General features: G+C 46.4%; 2 protein-coding genes across 4 annotated transcripts in view; both read left to right on the top strand.

Moving 5' to 3' along the window:
* The window catches only part of CDH1 (cadherin 1), a gene marked incomplete at its 5' end in the record, with an annotated part of 84490 nt that extends 73508 nt beyond the window's left edge, over window positions 1–10982 (top strand). For all 3 annotated transcript variants that reach the window (XM_080702057.1, XM_080702058.1, XM_080702056.1), the window contains 5 exons: window positions 955–1179; window positions 1456–1683; window positions 3767–3897; window positions 5459–5602; window positions 10601–10982. In XM_080702057.1, coding sequence (XP_080558183.1) covers window positions 955–1179; window positions 1456–1683; window positions 3767–3897; window positions 5459–5602; window positions 10601–10810 — 938 coding nt within the window. In that variant the 3' untranslated portion in view covers window positions 10811–10982. The remainder of the gene's footprint in view (window positions 1–954; window positions 1180–1455; window positions 1684–3766; window positions 3898–5458; window positions 5603–10600) is intronic.
* A 4101-nt stretch (window positions 10983–15083) lies between these two features.
* The window catches only part of TANGO6 (transport and golgi organization 6 homolog), a gene marked incomplete at its 3' end in the record, with an annotated part of 189194 nt that continues 183456 nt past the window's right edge, over window positions 15084–20821 (top strand). Inside the window, exon 1 of the mRNA XM_080704242.1 lies at window positions 15084–15183. Coding sequence (XP_080560368.1) covers window positions 15087–15183 — 97 coding nt within the window. The 5' untranslated portion in view covers window positions 15084–15086. The remainder of the gene's footprint in view (window positions 15184–20821) is intronic.

Below are 20821 nucleotides of genomic sequence, written 5' to 3'. Positions count from 1 at the left end.
ATAGAAAGCCTAAAAGGAGAATGAAGTTTCTTTAGGAAAATCTACTAGCTCATGAAAAAATAGATTTGCAAAGTTCACGTTAAATGGCATATGCTCATGTGCTTAAAAAAAAAAAATCTGCACGATTGAAAAAAAGACAATTAAATCAGCCTTGGCACCCGCGCCTAACTATTTATAGGAGCCAGGCTCCTGCCATCGATATTATTACGGTTTCCTCTTCATACGCTAATATTGATGGTGATGGGGCCTCGAGTCTATTTTCCCTACGACCTCACGTTTAATGCTGTGTCAGGACGTAAAAGAAATGCTAACAGGAGTGTGTACGAACCTCCAGATCCATTTAGAAAAGCCACGTGCAGCAGTTCCAGAAGGCTCAGCCCTTTGATAATGACCTTAAGTGGCGCTGAAGTTCAGGAGGGAGGGAGGGAGGGAAGGAATGAGGACTTCACGGAGAAGTTAAAATTTAATGACTGAAGAAGGTGAAACCAAGAACAGGAAGGAGGGCGTCCCCTGCCTCAGGCCTCGCCTGAGTCCTTGTTCACGAAGCCAGGAATGAGCTTGCCGGCCATACAATCTGGGCGTGATGGTGCACACTTGTAATCCCAGTACTTGAGAGGCTGAGATAGGAGGATTGAAGGTTTAAGGACAGCCTCAGCAAGTCGTGAGGCTCACCAATCTAGGGGGACCTGGTTCAAAAGAAAAATAAAATAGGTCTTGGGTATAGTTTGGAGGTAGAATGCCCCTGCGTTCAAGCCCCAGTACTGAAGGAAGTAACTAAGTAAATAAATAAATAAATAGGAAAAAGAAAGAAAGCCTTCTTTCTTTTTCCTATCTGTGGGAGAGGGGCCTGGCGAGGGATGGATGCTGATCCCGGACAAGACGTGCCCTGCGGGGAGCCGGAGAGGCATCTTGAGTGTCCCTGAGCCGTGACCTCTCCTCTGTGCTTTCTCTCAGGCTCCCCGGTCACCACTGGAACAGGGACCCTCCTCCTGATGCTCTCTGATGTGAACGACAACGCCCCCATCCCGGAACCCCGGAGCGTACAGTTCTGCCAGAGGAATCCCCAGCCCCGCGTCATAGACATCGTCGACCCGGATCTGCCCCCCAACACGTCCCCCTTCACGGCGGAGCTCACGCACGGCGCCAGCGTCAACTGGACCATTGAGTACAACGACCCAGGTGGGGGCCTGAACCTGACTCCCCAGACTCGGCTCCCCCCGCTGCGCGTCTCCCGTCCCAGCGACGCACCCCTGTCCTTCGGTACTCGTCCTTGTGCCGTCTGCGTCTGAGGCATCGCCCCAGTCTCCTTCCTGGTGGCCAGTTTGTGGCGCAACGCCTAAGGATGGAAAGCCCAAGCAGCTCTGTAGTCCGCACTCGGCCTGGGGATGTCTTTGGATTTCAGAGCCAGCTCTCTGTCTCTCCCCTGGTCCCAGCGTCTCCTTCTGTTTTCCCCAGGCCAAGAGTCTCTCATTTTGAAGCCTAAGAAAACCTTAGAGGTGGGGGAATACAAAATCAATCTCAAGCTCATGGACAATCAGAACAAAGACCAGGTGACCACCCTGGATGTCCTGGTGTGCGACTGCGAGGGGACCGTCCACAACTGTATGCGCGCCAACTACGTGGAAGCGGGGCTGCAGGTCCCCGCCATCCTGGGGATTCTCGGAGGGATCCTCGCGTTGCTAAGTGAGTGCCCCCGGCGGGCGTTTCTGCTTTTGATTTTAAAAGTGGGGGAGAGTTATTTCCTAGAATGAGCTATGAGTTAGGGTGCAGATTAAACTGATATAAGAGAGAGAAAGTGCCGGGCGTGGTGGTGTGGGCCCGCATTCCCCGTGCTTGGGAGGCCAGGACAGGAGGATCGCAGGTTTGAGGGCAGCGTCAGCAAGTAGCGGGGATCTTATTAACCTCGCGAGACCCCGTTTCAAAATAAAAATTTAAAAATAGGGCTGGAGGTGTAGCTGGGCAGTAGGACGCCCCTGGGTCCAATCCCTAGTTCCACACCAAAAGAAAGGGAATTCTCCGTGCTGGGGAGGCTGAGACAGGAGGATTGCATGGGTTCGAAGCCAGCCTCAGCTACTTAGTGAGGCTTTCAGCAACTTAGTGAGACCCTGTTTCCAAATAAAATAGAAAAAAGGTCTGGGAGTATAGCCCAGAGGTAGAAAGCCTCTGGGTTCCACCCCAGTACCACCAAAACAACAACAACAAAAAAAAAAAAAAAAAAAAGAAACAAAAGAAGGGGAATTCTGACTGTAGTAATGGGACTCCTATTTATTCTGCGTCTTTAACCAGCCTCCAAGTGACACCGACATTGTAGGCCCTTGGACCGCAGGCGGGCCAGCAGGGCCCTGGGGTGTTGTTGTCCTCAGCCTGGTCAGAGCTGGCCGTCTCACCTCCATCTCCTCCCGTTGTATCCCTGAGGGTGAATGTTAGAGGATGTGGGAGCCAGGTGTCTGGAGATTGTGCCAGTCACCTCCGTGCATATCACAAACAGCCCCACCGCGCTGCGGGGGATCCTGAGCTCCCTCTCTTAACTCAATGACCATATGCCCGATTAAACATCCGCAGGTGATGGGGTGGAGTGCAGGGTGAGAGCGAGTACTGAGAACTAAGAGGATGAGGGAGAAAAGGGACCCTGCCACCCTAGTTTTTGACACTGACATCTCCTGCACCCACCCTTAGAGGGAGCCCAGGGTTGATGAAGGTACTGTTAACGGTTTCTAAAAGCCAGTAAATCAATTAGAAACCCGCCCAAGCCGGGCGTGGTGGGCGCGCTTGTAATCCCCGCGCTTGGGAGGCAGAGACAGGAGGATCGCGCAGGTTCGAAGCCAGCCGTGCGCGCTGGCTTAGGAGACCCTGTTTCCAAATAAAAATGTAAAAATAGGTCTGGGAGTGTGGCCCAGAGATAGAAGGGCTTCCAGGAACCCCAGTACCACCAAAAAAAAAAAAAAAAAAAAGAAAAGAAACCCGCCCAAGATGATAGCTGTATCATTAGAGACTAAAGTGTGGCAAGGGTCACAAATGCTTTTGCAGTCCAAAAAGGAGCTCTTCAGCCGGGCACAATGGCATACTCCTGTAATCCCAGTACTTGAGCGGCTGAGACAGCAGGAGGATCACAGGTTCAAGGCCAGCCTCTGCAACTTGGCGGGACCCTCAGCAACTTAGCAAGACTCTATTTAAAAAAAGAAAAAAGTGCTGGGGGTGTAGCTTGAAGGTAGGATGCCCCTGAGTTCAATCCCCAGAATTTCCCCACCCCCTAAAAAGAATAAAAGGAACATACCAGGTGATTTTAGTAGTCTGTGTCCCCCCCTCCCCCAAATGGATTAACCATCATCAGCACACACTATAGGCACTTAGGCAGATCCAGCAGCCCCGCTCACAAGCCTTTTCTGGGTGGTGAGGTGTCCAAGCCAGATTTCTTACCGTGGTCCCTGCCCCTGCACTCCACTCAGCCGAGCCGGCCACCTAGCCTCTCCTTGACACACCGAACACGCTCCGTCCTCGCCGCCTTTCCCGCTACTCTTTCCTCGGCTAGGAGGAGGAACACTCTGCCCCAGAATTTGGGGAAATGATAATGAATTGTTTTAAGGTGCAACTGAAAGTTAAGGACCGCGCTTGACTTGGCCTTCCCTGTTCGCTGTGTTGCTGCACAGATACTAACTGGGCGGTGATGGAGGACCCACGGTGGCCCTCGCTCCGCCTGTCTGAACGCAGAGTTCTGCCCCCTCCCCACCGCCTGCAGCTCATCACTCGCTCCCTCTCCCCTCTCCAGTCCTCATTCTGCTGCTGCTGCTGTTTGTCCGGAGGAGAGGGGTGGTCAAAGAGCCCTTACTGCCCCCGGACGACGACACTCGGGACAATGTTTATTATTATGATGAAGAAGGAGGTGGAGAAGAAGATCAGGTGAGTTTTAAAAAAACATGAAAAGCGCCAGGCGTGGTAGCATTTATAATTCCAATACTTGGGAGGCTGAGACAGGAAGATCATAGGTTCAAGGATGGCCCCAGCAATTTAGCAAGACTAGTAATAGCAACCTATTGAGACTGTTGCCAAATACAAAATAAAAATGGCTGGAGATGTACCTCAAGGGTCAAATGCCCCTGGGTTCAACCTCCAGTACGAAAAATAAGAAGCTCATGGTGATCTCTTTATTTCCAAGAAGTAATGGCGAAGAGAAGGCAGACATTTGAAATAGTTCTGTGTCATTCTATTTATTGTTTTTAAGGCCCAAGCTTCCCAAATAGACATTGTCATTAGCCACCACCATCATCCTCTCCAACACAGCTGCCATCTATTTATTTATTTATTTATTTATTTATTTATTTATTTTTGGTGGTACTGGGGATGGAACCCAGGGTTTTTCTACCTCCGGGCTATACTCCCAGGGCTATTTTTATATTTTATTAGAAACAGGGTCTCACTAAGTTGCTGAGAGCCTCACTAAGTAGCTGAGGCTGGCTTCGAACCTGTGCGATCCTCCTGTCTCAGTCTCCCAAGCGCGTGCTCCACCACGCCCAGCAAGCTACCATGTATTAATCGCTTACCGGACTGCCTCCAGACAGGAAGACTGAGGGCGAGACATTGGAGCAGCCTGCCCAAGCTCACGCAGCTAGTTAGGGGTGGAGCCCGGCAGCCCGCCTCACAGCCGGCGTTCTTCATCACTAGTCTAGGGACATGATCTGCAACCTTTGGAGATAATTTGAAGAAATTTTCACAGTACAACTCACCTGTTTTAATATTTTGTTTCTCTTGAGTTTTTAGCCAGGCCAAATAGTTTCTGGCTTGTTGTAGATGTTAAATCCTTAGGCCCTCTATATATTCCCTGAGTTTGCAGATGATCTTGATTTTTCCATACTCAAAAGTCCCAGATTTAAAGTCACTTTCAGAAGCTGGTGTGGGGACACACATTTGTAATCCCAGCATTCGGGAGGCTGAGACAGGAGGATCATGGTTCCACGGACAGCCTCAGCTACTTAGTGAGGCCCTTTGCAACTCAGTGAGACCCTGTTTCAAAATAAAGAATAGAGAGCCGGGCGTGGTGGCGCACGCTTGTAATCCCAGCATTCGGGAGGCTGAGACCTGGAGGATCGCAGTTTGTGGATAGCCTCAGCTTCTTAATGAGGCCCTTTGCAACTCAGTGAGACCTTGTTTCAAAATAAAGAATCAAAAATAGAGCTGGGGATGTAGCTTGGAGGTAGAATGCCTCTGGGTTCCATGCCCAGTACTGCAAAAATGAAAAGCGTAACACACAACAGTTTACTTTTATACCCAGAAGTGCTATCTGTTTTGAGCTATGTTTTCTTCCAGTATTAGTTGGGAGAGTCTTAATTTGAAAATTGTCATTTTATATTAAGTTGGTAAACATCATACTGTTGACAGCTAAGGTGTTATGCCCTAACATAAGCCGTAAAGCCAACTTAGCCTATGTATGTGACTGTTTCTTTTTTACCTTTTTTTCTCAAAGGACTTCGACTTGAGCCAGTTGCACAGAGGCCTGGATGCTCGGCCTGAAGTGACCCGTAATGATGTGGCGCCCACCCTCCTGAGCGTGCCCCAGTATCGTCCCCGCCCGGCCAATCCTGATGAAATTGGGAATTTCATCGATGAAGTAAGTAGGCAAAGTTGAGAGCCAATTCACAGCATATCTCAACGGCGACATTAATCTTAGTCTGATAGTCCATTTCCTTTTCCTCAAACTGTGTCACCATATTATCTGCTCGGTGACTCTGATAGTCTCGAGGCCCTGGGTGAGTCAGGGAGGAGGCGGGTTTGGTCAGTCTCCATGGGAGTGGCAGTCACCGAGGACCACACAGAGATTGCAGTGTCAGGAGTGACCGCCCCTCGCCATTCAGCCCCTGGTCCTTGGGGATTGGGAAAGACCAGTACCTCTCTTAGATACAGCTGGATTCAGGCCCTTCCCTCTGTTCAGGGCTTTGTTCTTCTGTCTGCTTATACAGTTTCCCGTAGGAGTCTGTAATTTTAATCGGTAAATATCTCCCTTGATTTATCACCTCCTATTGACATAATGGTAATTCAAGCGGGGGACCAAGGCTGGGCCTGCTGTGTGTTTTCACCTGCACTGTGTCCGGGCTCTGTTAGATTTTCCTCAACTCTCTTAGGTAATTGGATTATTTTAAAGATATAAATTATGAGGCTAGGTCTTGTGGCTTGTAATTCCAGTACTTGGGAGGCAGGAGGATTGCAGGTTCATGGCCAGCCTCAGTTACTTAGTAAGGCCCTCCACAATTTAGTGAAATCCTGTTTCAAAATCAAGTATAAAATACTGGGCTGGGGGTGTAGCGTGGAGGTAGAATGCCCCTGGGTTCCATCCCCAGTACCTCAATAAAAATAAAAAAGGAAAAATAAAGCTGGGCATTGTGCCACACGCTTGTAATCCCCGCACCTGGGAGGCTGAGACAAGAGGATTGCACAGGTTCGAAAACAGCCTCAGCTACTGAGTGAGGCTCTCAGCAACTTAGTGAGACCCTGTTTCCAAATAAAATATAAAATAGTATAAAATAGGTCTGGGACTATAACCCAGAGGTAGAAGAGCTGCTGGTTTTCACCCCCAGTACCACAAGGAAAAAAAAAAAAAAGAGAGAGAGAAAAAGAAAAAATAAGATCACATCTCAAAAAATAGTAAATAAAGGCCGGGCGTGGTGGCGCACACTTGTAATCCCAGCATTTGGGAGACTGAGAAGGGAGGATCATAGTTTATGGACAGCCTCAGCTACCACTTACTTTGTAACTCAGTGAGGCCCTGTTTCAAAAATAAAGAGTAAAAATAGGGCTGGGGGTATAGTTCAGAGGTAGAATGTCCCTGGGTTCCATCCAGAGTACTGCAAAAATAAATAAATAAATAAATAAATAAAATAGATGAAATAGTCTGAGTAGGTAGCTCAGAGGCAGAATACCCCTGGGTTTAATCCCCTGTACCACAAAATAAATAAATATTAAAAATAAAAACGGGCCGGGGGTATAGCTTGGAGGTAGAATTTCCTTGGGACCAATCCCAGCAAACCCTCCCCAAATTAAAAAGAAAAGAGGGGAAGATGGCGACCGAGAAAAGCGGGGCTTAAGAGCCCCGCTAACAACAAATCTCCATTACCACAAAATCAGCGCCTTTCAAAGCCAGAAAACAACATCACCAGAGAAACAAAAAAATCACCAGGCTCCAGAGAGAAAGCGGACTGAGAACAGAGCCACAGAGGAGATCCTCACGCCCGAGGACGCGGCTTCACGCCCGAGGACGCGGCAGCAGCGCCATACTGTCAGCGCACCGGCGAATTCAGGGACAGCCACAGCAAGCCGAGGGGAGCCGCTGCGGAACAGCCAGGCGGGATTTCTCGGCGCAGAGGGCATCTAAAGCTCCCAGTGGCTGAGCTCAGCACACGCTGCAGGGATTCAGAGTGGAAATAAAAACCAAGAAAAAATAAAACACCAGCCCCATAGCCGAGGGCGTAGCAGCGGCGCCATATTGCCACAGGCGGCAACAGCACCAAACTCACCGAATTCAGTACAGCTACATCTGCGTACTCAAGAACAGTGAGTCAAATTGTGGGCCACAGCGGAGAAATCCCAGTACTGTACTCACTGGGACTTGACCCAGTGGGAGAGGGGCGGTGGCAGTGATATCATACCATAGGAGAACGTGCAACCTGGCACCCCCCACAGTCTAAAGCAGCCTCTATCCTCTGGGTCGGAGACTCTGTGATACAATCCAGTAAAGGAGTAGTGGGGTCTGAGATACTACTGACTCGAGATCCAGAGCACCTTAAGTGAAGTCATAGTGACCCAAGGGAAGAACCCAGAGAAGGCACAAACTTCCGAAATCATGGGAAAGAGGAATAATACTGGAGCAATGAATGCTCACAACCCCACAACATCAGAACCTGATAAAACAGAAAATCAGAGATTTCTAGAAGATCAAATCAGGAAAATAACTGTAGAAATAATAGAGGTGCTTCAAAAAGAACTCAGAGAGAGCCAAAAAGAGATAAAGGATGCAATTAATGAAGTAAAGGCCTCAATTCAAAGCACAAACAACCGATTAGAACACATGGAGAACAGAATCTCGCTCTTAGAAGATGATCATTCCAAAAATGAATGCATAGTTTCTAATCTAGGAAAAAATATCCGACAGCAGGAATCTGATATTGAAGAAATATGGGCCCATTTTAAGAGAGCTAACCTAAGAATAATTGGAATAGAGGAGGGAAAAGAAAGTGAAACCAAAGGGATCAACAATCTCTTCAAGGAAGTAATAGCAGAAAATTTTACAGACATAGAGCAAGAGGTCGATACGCAGGTCCAGGAAACGTATAGAACTCCCTTTAGACAGGATCGGAGAAGAGGATCCCCACGCCACATAATTGTCAAAATGACCAATGTGGAAGCCAAGCAGAGAATCTTAAAGGCAACAAAAGCAAAGGGCCAAGTGACATTCAGAGGCAAACCAATTAGAATCACTCCAGACTTCCCAAACCAAGTTATGAGAGCCAGAAGGGCTTGGAGTAACATATTCCCAATTTTGAAAGAAAACAACTTCCAGTCAAAAATTTCCTACCCAGCAAAACTTTCTATCAAATTAGATGGAGAAATGAGAAGCTTCCATGACAAACAGAGACTGAAGGAATTTATGTCTTCAAAACCAGCACTAGAGAAAATACTCAAAGAGATTAACTACAAAGAAGAAATAGGTAACAAACATCAGAACTAGAGAAACAAGATTTTCCATCCAACAGACAAATAAGATTAGTTATCTGTGGAGATTCATTATTTATGTTAGTCTTTTACCTATCTCTAAAGAGTATTGTTTGCCTTTATTGTTGTTAATTTTTAGGATTTCTAGTTGGAATATTAATATACCTTCAGATATAGCATTTGGAAATATTTTATCCCATTCTATTAGTAACTGTTAACTCTGTTTACATTGTCTTTGGATATACAATATGTTTTTTATTTTTAGGGAGTTTGTATACTCTTCTGTTGCCTGTGCCATTGAAATCATAACCAAGAAATCACTGCCAATTTCAATGTTGTGAGGTTTTATGACCCAGATTTTCTCCTAAAAGTTTATAGTCTTAAGATTTATATTTAGGTCTTTTATCTATTTTAAGTTAATATTTGTATATGGGATTAGGTAAGGGTCCAATTTTATTCTTTTCCATGTAATTATTATTTTTCAACAATATTTAGTTAAAAGATTATTATTCCCACCACCAAATGTTCGTGGAAACCTTGTCAAAAATAACTTGACAATATAGGGAAGAATTTAGCTCTAGGATTTTATTTAACTCCAATGGTTTATATATCTGCCTTTAGAATAGTACTACACTGTTTCAATTATTGTAGCTTTATATGGTTTGAAATCAGAAAATATACATCTTCTAGCTTTGTTCTTTTTCAAGATCGTTTTGGGTATCTAGAGTCCATATTCCATATTAGGATTGATTTTTTTTTCTGAAAAATAAATATATAAATATATGATAGTTTCACCTAAAAAAATAGATTCTCTGGTAAGAAAGAAAGCAAAAAGAAATATTGAAATATTATCTTTAAGTCATCAAAAGCTTGGTATCAGACAAATGAAACTGTTATGTGAGATTATCATTTTTAATTTTTGATAAATTGCTATAATACTAGATGTCAATCACTAAGCCAAGCATGGGAGGGAGGGATAGGGAGAGAATGGGGTGGGGATCGGGTGGGGGCTGACTGGGCAATGTGTGCATGTATGTCTACAAAAGTATGTATCCCACTATGATGTATGAATACAGTGCACCAATTAAAAATAAAAAAATAAATTAAAAAAATAAAAATAAACTATAGAGGATTTTGCAAAAAAATAAAAAATAAAAAATAAAAAGAAAAGAAAATGTAAGTCCTTCCTTAATCCCCCCAACTCCACTCCTGAGAGTTAACTCTCAACAATAATAATTTGGCATTCGTTTTAGACTTTCTGGGCTGGAGTGCTGTCATAGGCACCAGCATGGGTATCTCTATTGCTTTTAGCCTTTTCCCATCTAGTTTGGTGAATGAGACCCCTGCCCCATCCTGATTTCTGGAGCCCCATCTTGATTGATTGGTGCCTGCTTCTCTCCTGCCTACATGAAAATTATCCTTTCGGCTGAGTGTGGTGGCACACACCCGGAATCCCAGTACTTGGGAGACCGAGACAGGAGAATCACAGGTTCTAGGACATCCTCGGCAACATAGTGAGACCCAGCAGCCTAGTGGGACTCCATTTCCAAACAAAAAATAAGAAGGGTTGGGGATGTAGCTCAGAATAGAATAGAATTCCCCTTAGTTCAATCCCTAGTCACACACACACACACACACACACACACACACACACACACACCCCGTTTTGGTCTGGGGGAAAGCATTCTGCCTATTTTCCTGTAATTTCTCCTTCATCAACATTGGGTCCATCTTTCCAAGCCAATCCGTATGAATCTAACTCGCTCGAGTTGACTCCTCCGTGGTGGGGTGCGGTCCGGTTGCACTGAGGCACCCAGAGAAGGCTGCATCTGCCTCTGGCTGGTGCCGGTGCTTGCGGATGGGCTGTTCTTCCATTGAACAATCCTGTGTCCCTCTTCTCCAGAACCTGAAGGCGGCCGACAGCGACCCCACGGCGCCCCCTTATGACTCTCTGCTGGTGTTTGACTACGAAGGAAGTGGTTCCGAAGCGGCGAGTCTCAGCTCCCTGAACTCCTCAGAGTCGGACCAGGACCAGGACTACGACTACCTGAACGAGTGGGGCAATCGCTTCAAGAAGCTGGCGGACATGTACGGTGGCGGCGAGGACGACTAGGTGCCTGAGGGACCCCAAGCCGGGGGAAATGAGGAATAATGTTGCTGGTGTTTTTTGTTTTGTTTTGTTTTGTTTTAACCTCCCTTCCACATGATGAGTTTCTGGAAGAGAGAGACTGACCCGTGATGCAATTAAGAAAGTTATGGTTTCCACTTGATAGCTCTAATCTGTAGAGACTTATTCCTCAAATCTTGTTTCTCTCTCATCACTCTTTATATAGTGATGATGTCTAAAAACTCCTTAATTTTCATCATTTGAAAAGTACCACTTAAGTCTCAGAAGGGTCTTGCTACCGACTTGGAGATTCCCTTAAGGGGTTTTGTCTCGTGTTTAAAAGGAAGGGGAGAAGTCAGTTGCCTTCGTTTTGTTGTTTTGTGTATATAATGTGTGTTCTCCCCTCCCCAGTCAGTGCACTGCCGGCCCATGTTCTAATCTCCATTCTTCCCCCTGCGTTCTGTTGCTCCGCCCTGGATGGGAGTTCTCCATCTCCTTAGTACTAACTTGAAATGGGCATCTGTACATTTACTCTCTGAGTCAGTGTTTGTTCTGTGAATATCATCGTGCGGTACTTTGATTCTATATAGGGTGTTTGGTCCAGAAAATTTGGTGAGTTTTCAGGTGCCACTTAATTTTTAATGTTTATTTATCACCAACACAAAAGAGTGATCTATTTTGGGACATCGAATCGTGCCTATAGTGCTGCAGCCAAAGCTGGAGAGAAAGACAAGAGGTGGGCTTGAAGTAATCAAGAGATCTCATCGCTGACCTGGGCCACTTAGCAAGTACGCTGACGATGGTTGGGGTGGGTTGGCCTCGCTCCCTGGGAATTCTGGAACAATGGAGGATTCTCAGCATGTGTGCCACCCGGGATCTTTATGCCATCGTAGATACCCAAAGCCCAGGACCCCAAGTACCTGCTTTTGGTGGTGTCTATAAAGAATGCTGACTGGTCTGGATACAGTTTTCTGATGCCAAGTAGGCACAGGAAACTGAGAATACTGGAAATTCAAAAATTTCTCTTAGAGGCAGAAAGTAAACACTCTTAATGGGTGTTAAGTAACAGGAGAAAGGAGAGGGAGGACCTTGATTTAAATTCTATTTTTAATTCATAATGCAAATTTCAACTTTTGACAACTGCAGGACAGAATTTTACTGAAGTTACTGTCAATTGTTTTGGGAAGAAAAAACATGTCTGCAATCAATTGTTGGAATTGTCTTGATTTTTTTTTTTTCCCCCACCAGTTTAAACTGTAGCTGATGTAGTTGGGCTTAGAGATTGTCACTAGTTTTGAGTGGATATGTGTGTGGGTGCTGATAATTTTTGTATTTTCTTTGGGAGTGGAAGAGGAAAACAACTCAAGTCAAAACTTTATTCTCAAAGATACATTTTTATAAATTTTATTAAAGAATTTTGTTAAACCATTGTCAAACTTGTTTGATTTGATTCCACCGGAATTCCAAGCAAGATACAAGATGGAGGATATGAGCTCAGTCTAGGCATGAAGAAAGAAAGTCAGGCCTGGCTGGACGTGATGGCACATACCTGTAATCCCCGTACTCAGGAGGCTGAGACGGGAGGATCCGCAGGTTCAAAGCCAGCCTCGGCAACTTAGTGAGCCCCTATTTCCAAATAAAATATAAAATCAGGCACACACACACACACACACACACACACACACACGCGCGCGCGCGCCTTATTCCACTGGGGACAGAGAAGGGGAAAGTACGTTCGTGAGTTTGCTCAGACACGAGCCATCCATGTGGCATGTGGTGAAACCAGTATAATTCCACAGTCAACGGCAGACTCAGTGGGCCTAAGGGAGAGAAGCCAAGTTTCACACAGTGCTCACCTAGTCGGCCATGTTGGCAGAGGCCAATGGCTCTCCACAGGAAGATCATGGTCCCTAACTCCAGGAAATACTGAGTTATTTCTGGAGATACCTAGAGGTGCTAAATATCCTAAGATGCGGCTGGGTGTGGTGGTACACACTCGTAATCCTCATATTTGGAAGGCTAAGACAGGAGCATCGTAGGTTTGTGGCAGCCATAGCCAATTTAGACCCTCAGCAACTTAGCATGGCCCTGTTTCAAAAAAGGGAAGAGGTGCCGGGCACATGGTGGTGCACGCTTGTAATCCCAGCATTTGGGAGGCTGAGACAGGAGGATTGTTTGTGGCTCCGACAGCCTCAGCTACTTAGTGAGGCCCTTTGCAACTTGGTGAGACCCTATTTTAAAATAAAGAATAAAAAATAGGGCCGAGGGGGTGTAGCTCAAAGGTAGAAGGCTCCTGGGTTCCATCCCCAGTACTGCAAACAAACAAAAGAAGAGGGGAGATTAGGGGGATATCTCAGAGGTAGAATGCCTCTGGGTTTAATCTTCAGTGCAAACAAAATTATTGTACTGGAGATTGAACCCAGGGGGCTCTGCTATTGAGCTGCATCCAGACCCTGTGTGTGTGTGTGTGTGTGTGTGTGTGTGTGTGTGTGCGCGCGCACGTGTTTGTGCGTGTGCTACTGGGGGTTAATCCTAGGGAAATTCTACCTCTGAGCTACACCTCCAGCCCTTATTTATTTGTTTTTGTGGTACTGAGGATTGAACCCAGGGGCATTCTTCCTTCATACACCCCCCAGCCCTATTTATTTATTGTGGTACTGGGGATGGAACCAGGGGGAATTCTATCTCTGAGCTACATCCCCAGCCCTATTTTTTATTCTTTATTTTAAAACAGGTTCTCAACCAGGGCATGATGGTGCATGCTTGGAATCCCAGCTCTTGGGAGGCTGAGACAGGAGGATCGCACAGGTTCAAAGCCAGACTCAGCTACTTAGTGAGGCTCATAGCAAATTAGTGAGACCCTGTTTCCAAATAAAGTATAAAATGGGTCTGGAAGTATAGCCCAGAGGTAGAAAAACCACTGGGTTCCACTTTCAGTACCACCACCAAAAAAAAAAAAAAAGAATGCCTCTGGGTTCAATCCCCAGTCCCGCAAAAGTAAATAAGATACTTGGGGAATGTCTATTTTGGGCGTAAAAAGTTTTATGATCTGGGTGCCACAAGTTTCTCCAGAGGCTGAGACAGAAGGATCACAAGTTTAAGGCCAAATTGGGCAACTTAGTGAGCCCCTGTCTCTAAAAAATAAAAAGGACCGTGCCAGGCGTGGTGGCGCACGCTTGTAATCCCCTCGCTTGGGAGGCTGAGACAGGAGGATTGCACAGGTTCGAAGCCAGCCTCAGCAACTTAGTGAGGCTCTCAGCAACTTAGTGAGACCCTGTTTCCAAATAAAGTATAAAATGGGTCTGGGAGTATAGCCCAGAGGTAGAAAGCCCCTGGATTCCACCCCCAGTACCACCAAAAAATAAATAAAATAAATAAAAATAAAAATAAAAAGGACCAGCATTCGGGAGGCTGAGACAGAAGGATCACAGTTCGAGGACAGCCTCGGCTACTTAGTGAGGCTCTTTGCAACTCAGTGAGACCTTGTTTCCAAATAAAGAATAAGAAATAAGGCAGGGCGTGGTGGCGCACGCTTGTAATCCCACCCGCTTGGGAGGCAGAGACAGGAGGATCGCGCAGGTTCGAAGCCAGCCGCGGTGGCTTAGGAGACCCTGTTTCCAAATAAAAATGTAAAAATAGGTCTGGGAGTGTAGCCCGGAGGTAGAAGGGCTTCCAGAAACCCCAGTACCACACACACACACACACACACACACACACACACACACACACACACACACACACAAAGGCTGGCTTCATCCCCAGTACCACAATAAATAAAGCCGGGCATGGTGGCTAATGCTTGTAATCCCAGCATTGGGAGGCTGAGACAGGAGGATTGCAGCTCCCAGACAGCTTTAGCTACTTAGGCCCTCTGCAACTCAGCGAGCCTCTCAAGTACTGGGGTTACAGGTGCCTGCCAGCCACACCTGGCTCCATTATTTATTTTGAGACAGGACCTCACTAAATTGTAGGTGGGATTGCAGGTGTACGCCACCGGGCCTGGCTACCTTCTCCTTTACATGGCAGTTAATCATACTGAGTTTTTTAGATTGTGTTCTGCTTTTTCCTCCCTCGGGGTTCTGGGGAGTAAAGGGAACCAACAAAACAAAACAAAACAAAACGCACCCTATTTGTGTGGAGGGGGCGGTCCTTGGGCGAGTGGCCCCGCCCCCGCCGGAGGCCCCGCCCCCCGCCCCGCCCCTCCTGCCACACTCAACATGGCGCCCGCGCTCGTCCGCCGAGGCGCCTGCGCACGTCGCGAACGTCGCGTTCCACTCCAGTGATGGCTGCCCCCACGCAGGCCGTGGGTAGCGGGCTTCTGGAGACGCGCGGTCTGGAGCGGATTCTGGAAGCGCTGAAGCTGCTGCTGAGCCCGGGAGGTGAGAGGACGCAGCCGGAGCCGGCTGGCCCGGGGCTCTGCGGCCGCCAGCGCGCGCCCCTCAGGCTTTCCGGGGACCCGCGCCCTGCTGCCCAGGAGAGCCGAGCACTGTCCAGCCTCACTCCACTCTTGGCGTCCGCCGAGCGAGGGGGGCAGCCGGCAGCACCTCCGGGACGCCTCCCGGGCCGCGCTCGGCGGAGCCCCGCGGTCCCCACCTCCCCGTGCAGCCCCTGAGCTGGGCCCGCCGGGGCTGGGGGAGTCGGGCGGCGAGGCAGTGCGGGGCCCTGGCCGCTGGAGGGCGCTGGGCGAGCGTGACGCGGGAGGTCGGGACCGACAGCCCGCAGGGGGCAGTGACGCTTCACTGGGGTCTGAGGGAGATTTCCAGTCTCCTTTGATCTTGAGATGAGTTGACAAGATCTTCCCAGTTTAGGATCTGAAGGGACCTTGGGAGTTTGAACCTAGCACTCTCCTTTGACACCTGAGGATACGAGACTCAACTGAAGACATCAAGGAACCTGCCCATGAGGATGTCAAATTAGGACCTAGGACTCAGGCCTGTCCAGTCCTTTTCTCGCACCAAGTCAGATTATTCAGTATAGAGCCTCTGATGTTATCTGGAGCTTTGGGAAAGGACATAAGAGAGAGAGCCCTGGGTGCTGTTGGCTCATGCCTGTAATTCCAGCTACTCTGGAGATTGAGGCAGAAGGATCCTGAGTTCAAGGCTAGCCTGGACAACTTAGTAAGACCCTGTCTCAAAAAAATAAATAAATAAATAAAATAAATAAATGATAAATATAAGCCGGGCGTGGTGACACATGCTTGTAATCCCCGCACTTGGGAGGCTGAGACAGGAGGATTGCATAGGTTCGAAGCCGGCCTCAGCTACTTAGTGAGGCTCTCAGCAACTTAGTGAGACCTTGTTCCCAAATAAAATATAAGTCTGGGAGAGTAGCCCGGAGGTAGAAAGCTGCTGGGTTCCATCCCCAGTACCACCATCAGAAGAACAAGATAGATAGATAGATAGATAGATAGATGTAGATATGGTGTAGCTTTGTGGTAGAGTGCTTTATTAGCATGCCTTTGGGCCCTGGGTTCAATCCTGAGTATAAAAAAAAGAAGCCACTGGGTATAATCCCAGTACTTTGGAGGCTGAGACAGATGGAATGCAGATATGAGGTCTCAAGAATTTAGTGAGATCCTGTTTCAAAATAAAAAATAAAATAATGCTGGGGGTGTAGCTCAGTGATAGAATACCCCCTGGGTTCAATCTCCAGTAACACACACACACACACATAATTGGAGTACAAGATGGGTGTGGCGGTGCACACTTGTAATCCCAGCATTTGGGAGGCTGAGACAGGAGGATTGCTGTTCACAGCCTCAGCTTCTTAGGCCCTTTGCAACTCAGTGAGACCCTGTTTCAAATTAAAGAATAAAAAAATGGGCTGGGGGGTGTAGCTTGGAGGTAGAATGCCCCTGGGTTCCATCCCCAGTACCGCAAGAGAGAGAAAAAAAAAAGTACGTATTTTGGGGGAAGGTATTTGTAGGATTAGCAAAGAAAGGGCATATGAAAGGCTATGAGATGATGCTCCCTTTCTCTCTCTCTCTCCCTCTCCCCCCCCCCCCCCGTAGTGGGGATTTGAGAGAGAAAAAAGTAATTAATAGTAAACGAGTGTGTACAGCCAGTCTCCACAGTATGCAGTGTGTGTGTCTATCGTTTGATCCTCACAACAATCTCATGAGGAGGTGTTACTTGTATCCCATACTTATAGATGAAGGAACCAAGGCTCAGGAACCTTGGAAATTGCCCAGCATAATACCAGTTAAGTGGCAGAGCTAGGATGTGATTGAGGTTTCTTCCACCAAAAGCATGGCAAATATACTACGTTGTGTCAAGAGTCAAACCGCAAGCCGGGTGTGGTGGCGCACGCTTGTAGTCCCAGCATTTGGGAGGCTGAGACCGGAGGATCACGGTTCGCGGACAGCCTCAGCTTAGTGAGGCCCTCTGCAACTCAGTGAGACCCGGTTTCAAAATAAAGAATAAAAAATAGGGCAGGGGGTGTAGCTCGGAGGTTGAATGCCCCTTAGTTCCATCCCCAGACCCGCAAAAAAAAAAAAAAAAAGTCAAACTGCAAAATACAGTTTTAACTTCCTAATGGGGGAGGTTATGTGTTTAGCAACTGAAACTTTCTTCAGCACCCCTAAAACAAGGTGAAATCAGCAACACAGGAGTAATCATCATAAAACACGTGCTGTCATGGTAGTACATACCTATAATTCCAGTAGATGGGAGGCTGAGACAGGAGGATTCAAGATAGGAAGCCAGCCTCAGCAAGACCTTGTTTCAAAATAAAAAATAAAGGTGAGAGCTGGGTGTGGTGGCGCAGGCTTGTAATCCAGTACTTGGGAGGCTGAAACAGGAGGATCACAGGCTTGAGGACAGCCCCAGCAAGTAGTGAGACTCTTATCAACCTAGTGAGACCCTGATTCAAAATAAAAATAAAATAGGATTGGGGTGTAGCTTAGAGATAAACTCCCACTGGGTTTAATCCCCAGAAACACAAAATAAACAATAAAAAGGTCTAGGGGTATACCTTGGAGGTAGAATGCCCCTGGGTTCAATTCCTAGTACCAAAACAAAACCCTAAAACAACAGCAACAAATTGTATCTTTTTTTGTATAAATAAAGGTTTATTTAGCATAGTGTGTAGAAAAATAAGTTCACATCATTTCAGAAAACAAGCCCGGCATGGTGGCGCACACTTGAAATCCCGGCGCTTGGGATGCTGAGACGGGAGGATTGCACAGGTTTGAAGCCAGTCTCATCTACTTAGTGAGGCTCTCAGCAACTTAATAAGACCTTGTTTCTAAATAAAGTATAAAATCGGTCTGGGAGTATAGCCTGAAGGTAGAAAAAGCCCTGGGTTCCACCCCCACTATCACACACACACACACACACACACACACACACACACACACACACACACACAATAGCCTGGGAGTAGTAATGGCACATGCTTGTAATCCTAGCATTTGGGAGGCTGAGACAGGAGGATTGTGGTTCACAGACAGCCTCAGCTACTTAGTGAGGCCCTTTGCAACTCAATGAGACCCTGTTTCAAAATCAAGAATAAAAAATAAGCTTGGGGGTGCAGCTCAGAGGTAGAATGCCCCTGGGCTCCATCCCTAGTACTACAAAACACACCCACACACACACACACACACACACAAAAGAAACCAACTTAATAGTCCAGGCATAAACCCCCGTTACAGTACGACATCCGTACTTTAGATCTCTTTGGTTGGTTATTTAAGCACAGATGTTCCGGGACATGCTCTGTTTGCCATCCCCTAACAGTGCAGTAGAGACTCTGTCCCCCCACATCCCTGAGAAACATTCTGAATAGTTTTTCTTTGTGTGAGCCACAGTAAAACCATATTGAGTATATAACTGGTTGCTTCTAAACGTGCAATGCAACAAAAGGTTAATTTTTTGAGAGCCCTGAAAGCCAAAAGAGTCATATGCTATATGATTTTGATTAATAAAATGTATGGTGGTAATAGTAAACTAATTTGAACTGTATCCATTAGATACAAAATAACAGGTTTCATCATCTAAAATTCAGGAAGACTTTGGAACATCTTTAGTAAAATAGACTTCTTTCCCCCATAGCTAATTGTATCCGTTTGTATATGTAATCTCTTACAGATTGTGGAACTCTGCCCCCATCGCCTCACACAGCTGGATTTTTGTATCTGTCCCACCTGGCGAATCATGATCATTTGTTTGTAGCAGGTGAAAAAAACCCAGAGAGAGCCAGGCCTGGGTGTGCAGGCTTGAATCTCAGTCCTTGGGAGGCTGAGACGGGAGGATCGTGGTTCGGGGACAGCCTCAGCAACTTGTGAAGCCCTCTGCAACTTAGTGAAGCTCTATTTCAAAATAAAGACTAAGAAATAGGGCTGGGGGTAGAGCTCTATTACCCCAGAGACTCGCAGAGCTACTAGTTGGAAAAGGGAGTGATTTCCATCACCTGTTCAGATAATTGTGTATATTTTTTCTTTCATACTGTACCACAGCTCAGCAGGGTGCTTGTTTTTAAGGTCTGTTGTGATATGGAATCTGAACTTGTATCAGTGAACTTTTCATTCTTTGTACATTCATGAGAAAATGAGTGAGAAAGGTAAAGCATGTCTTAGGACCATGATGAATTCATCTTGTTTCGTCTTTTCTTGTTTGGTTTGACAGTGCTGGGGGTTGATCCCAGGGCTTTACACATGCCAGGCAAGCACTCTGTCTCTGCACCACACCCCCATCTCATTTTGAAAATGGTTTTGACTTTACAGGCCCTCTAAGAGAATTATGTGACTCCTCCCCAGGTCTCTACCACCCTTTGAAAAGTGCTGCTTTAAGTGGGCGTCGCCATTTATTTTCAAGGAAAAGAGATTTTATTTTCATCACCAGTAGATGGCAGAAGAGACTATTTATTAGGAGGCTCTCAGAAATAACTTCACGGAAACCTTTTGTTTTAGATCACTTTGTGCTTCATGGTTGGGTTTAAAGATCTTACAAAGTCACAGGAAGTCACGTAGAGGTTGCTTAGTGATCTTTTTCTTTTTTCCTTTTTTTGTGGTACTTGGGATGGAACCCAGGGACATTCTATCTCATGAGCTACATCCCCAACCCTCTTTTATTCTTTTATCTTTTATTCTTTTATTTTGAAACAGGGTCTCACTAAGTTGCAAAGGTTCTCGCTAAGTTGATGAGGCTGGCCGCAAACGTGTGATCCTCCTGTCTCAGCCTCCCAAGTACTAGGATTACAAGTGTGCACCACCACACCTGGCTTGATTTGCTAACATTTTCTTACCTTTATTATTGTCATTATTAGGTGCTGGGGATAGAATCCAGGGCCTTGTGCTTAATAGGCGAGTGCTATACCATAGAACTACACCCACTGCCTCATTGTGGATTTAAAAAAACTGCAAATAGATCTTATTTTTTACATCATTTTCAGGTTTAAATAAAAAATGAGGCCAGGCGTGGTGGCGCACGCTTGTAATCCCCGCGCTTGGGAGGCAGAGACAGGAGGATCGCGCAGGTTCGAAGCCAGCCGTGCGCGCTGGCTTAGGAGACCCTGTTTCCAAATATAAAAAATGTAAAAAGAGGTCTGGGAGTGTAGCCCGGAGGTAGAAGGGCTTCCAGGAACCCCAGTACCACCAAAAAAAAAAAAAAAAAAAAAAATGAACAGGAACAGAGTTCTCATATACTTCCTTTTATACTCCAATTCTTTACCCCTATTATCAACATCTTTTTTTTAGTGTGGCATATTTTTTACAATTGATTAACCAATAGTCATATTTTTATTAACTAAAATCCATGGTTTGCACTAGAATTCACTTTTTAAATTTAAAAAAAAATTATTTTTGCAGAACTGGGGATGGAACCTAGAGGCATTCTAACCTCTGAGCGACACCCCAGCCCTATTTTTTTTCTTTTTTTGTGGTACTGGGGGTGGAATCCAGGGGCTTTTTTTTTTTTTTTTACCTCTAGGCTATACTCCTAGACCTATTTTATACTTTATTTGGAAACAGGGTCTCACTAAGTTGCTGAGGGCCTCACTAAGTAGCTGAGGCTGGCTTCA

Source organism: Muscardinus avellanarius (assembly GCF_963383645.1).
Source record: "Muscardinus avellanarius genome assembly, chromosome: 10".
Taxonomy (NCBI): domain Eukaryota; kingdom Metazoa; phylum Chordata; class Mammalia; order Rodentia; family Gliridae; genus Muscardinus; species Muscardinus avellanarius.
This window is presented reverse-complemented; position numbering and strand designations above follow the sequence as displayed.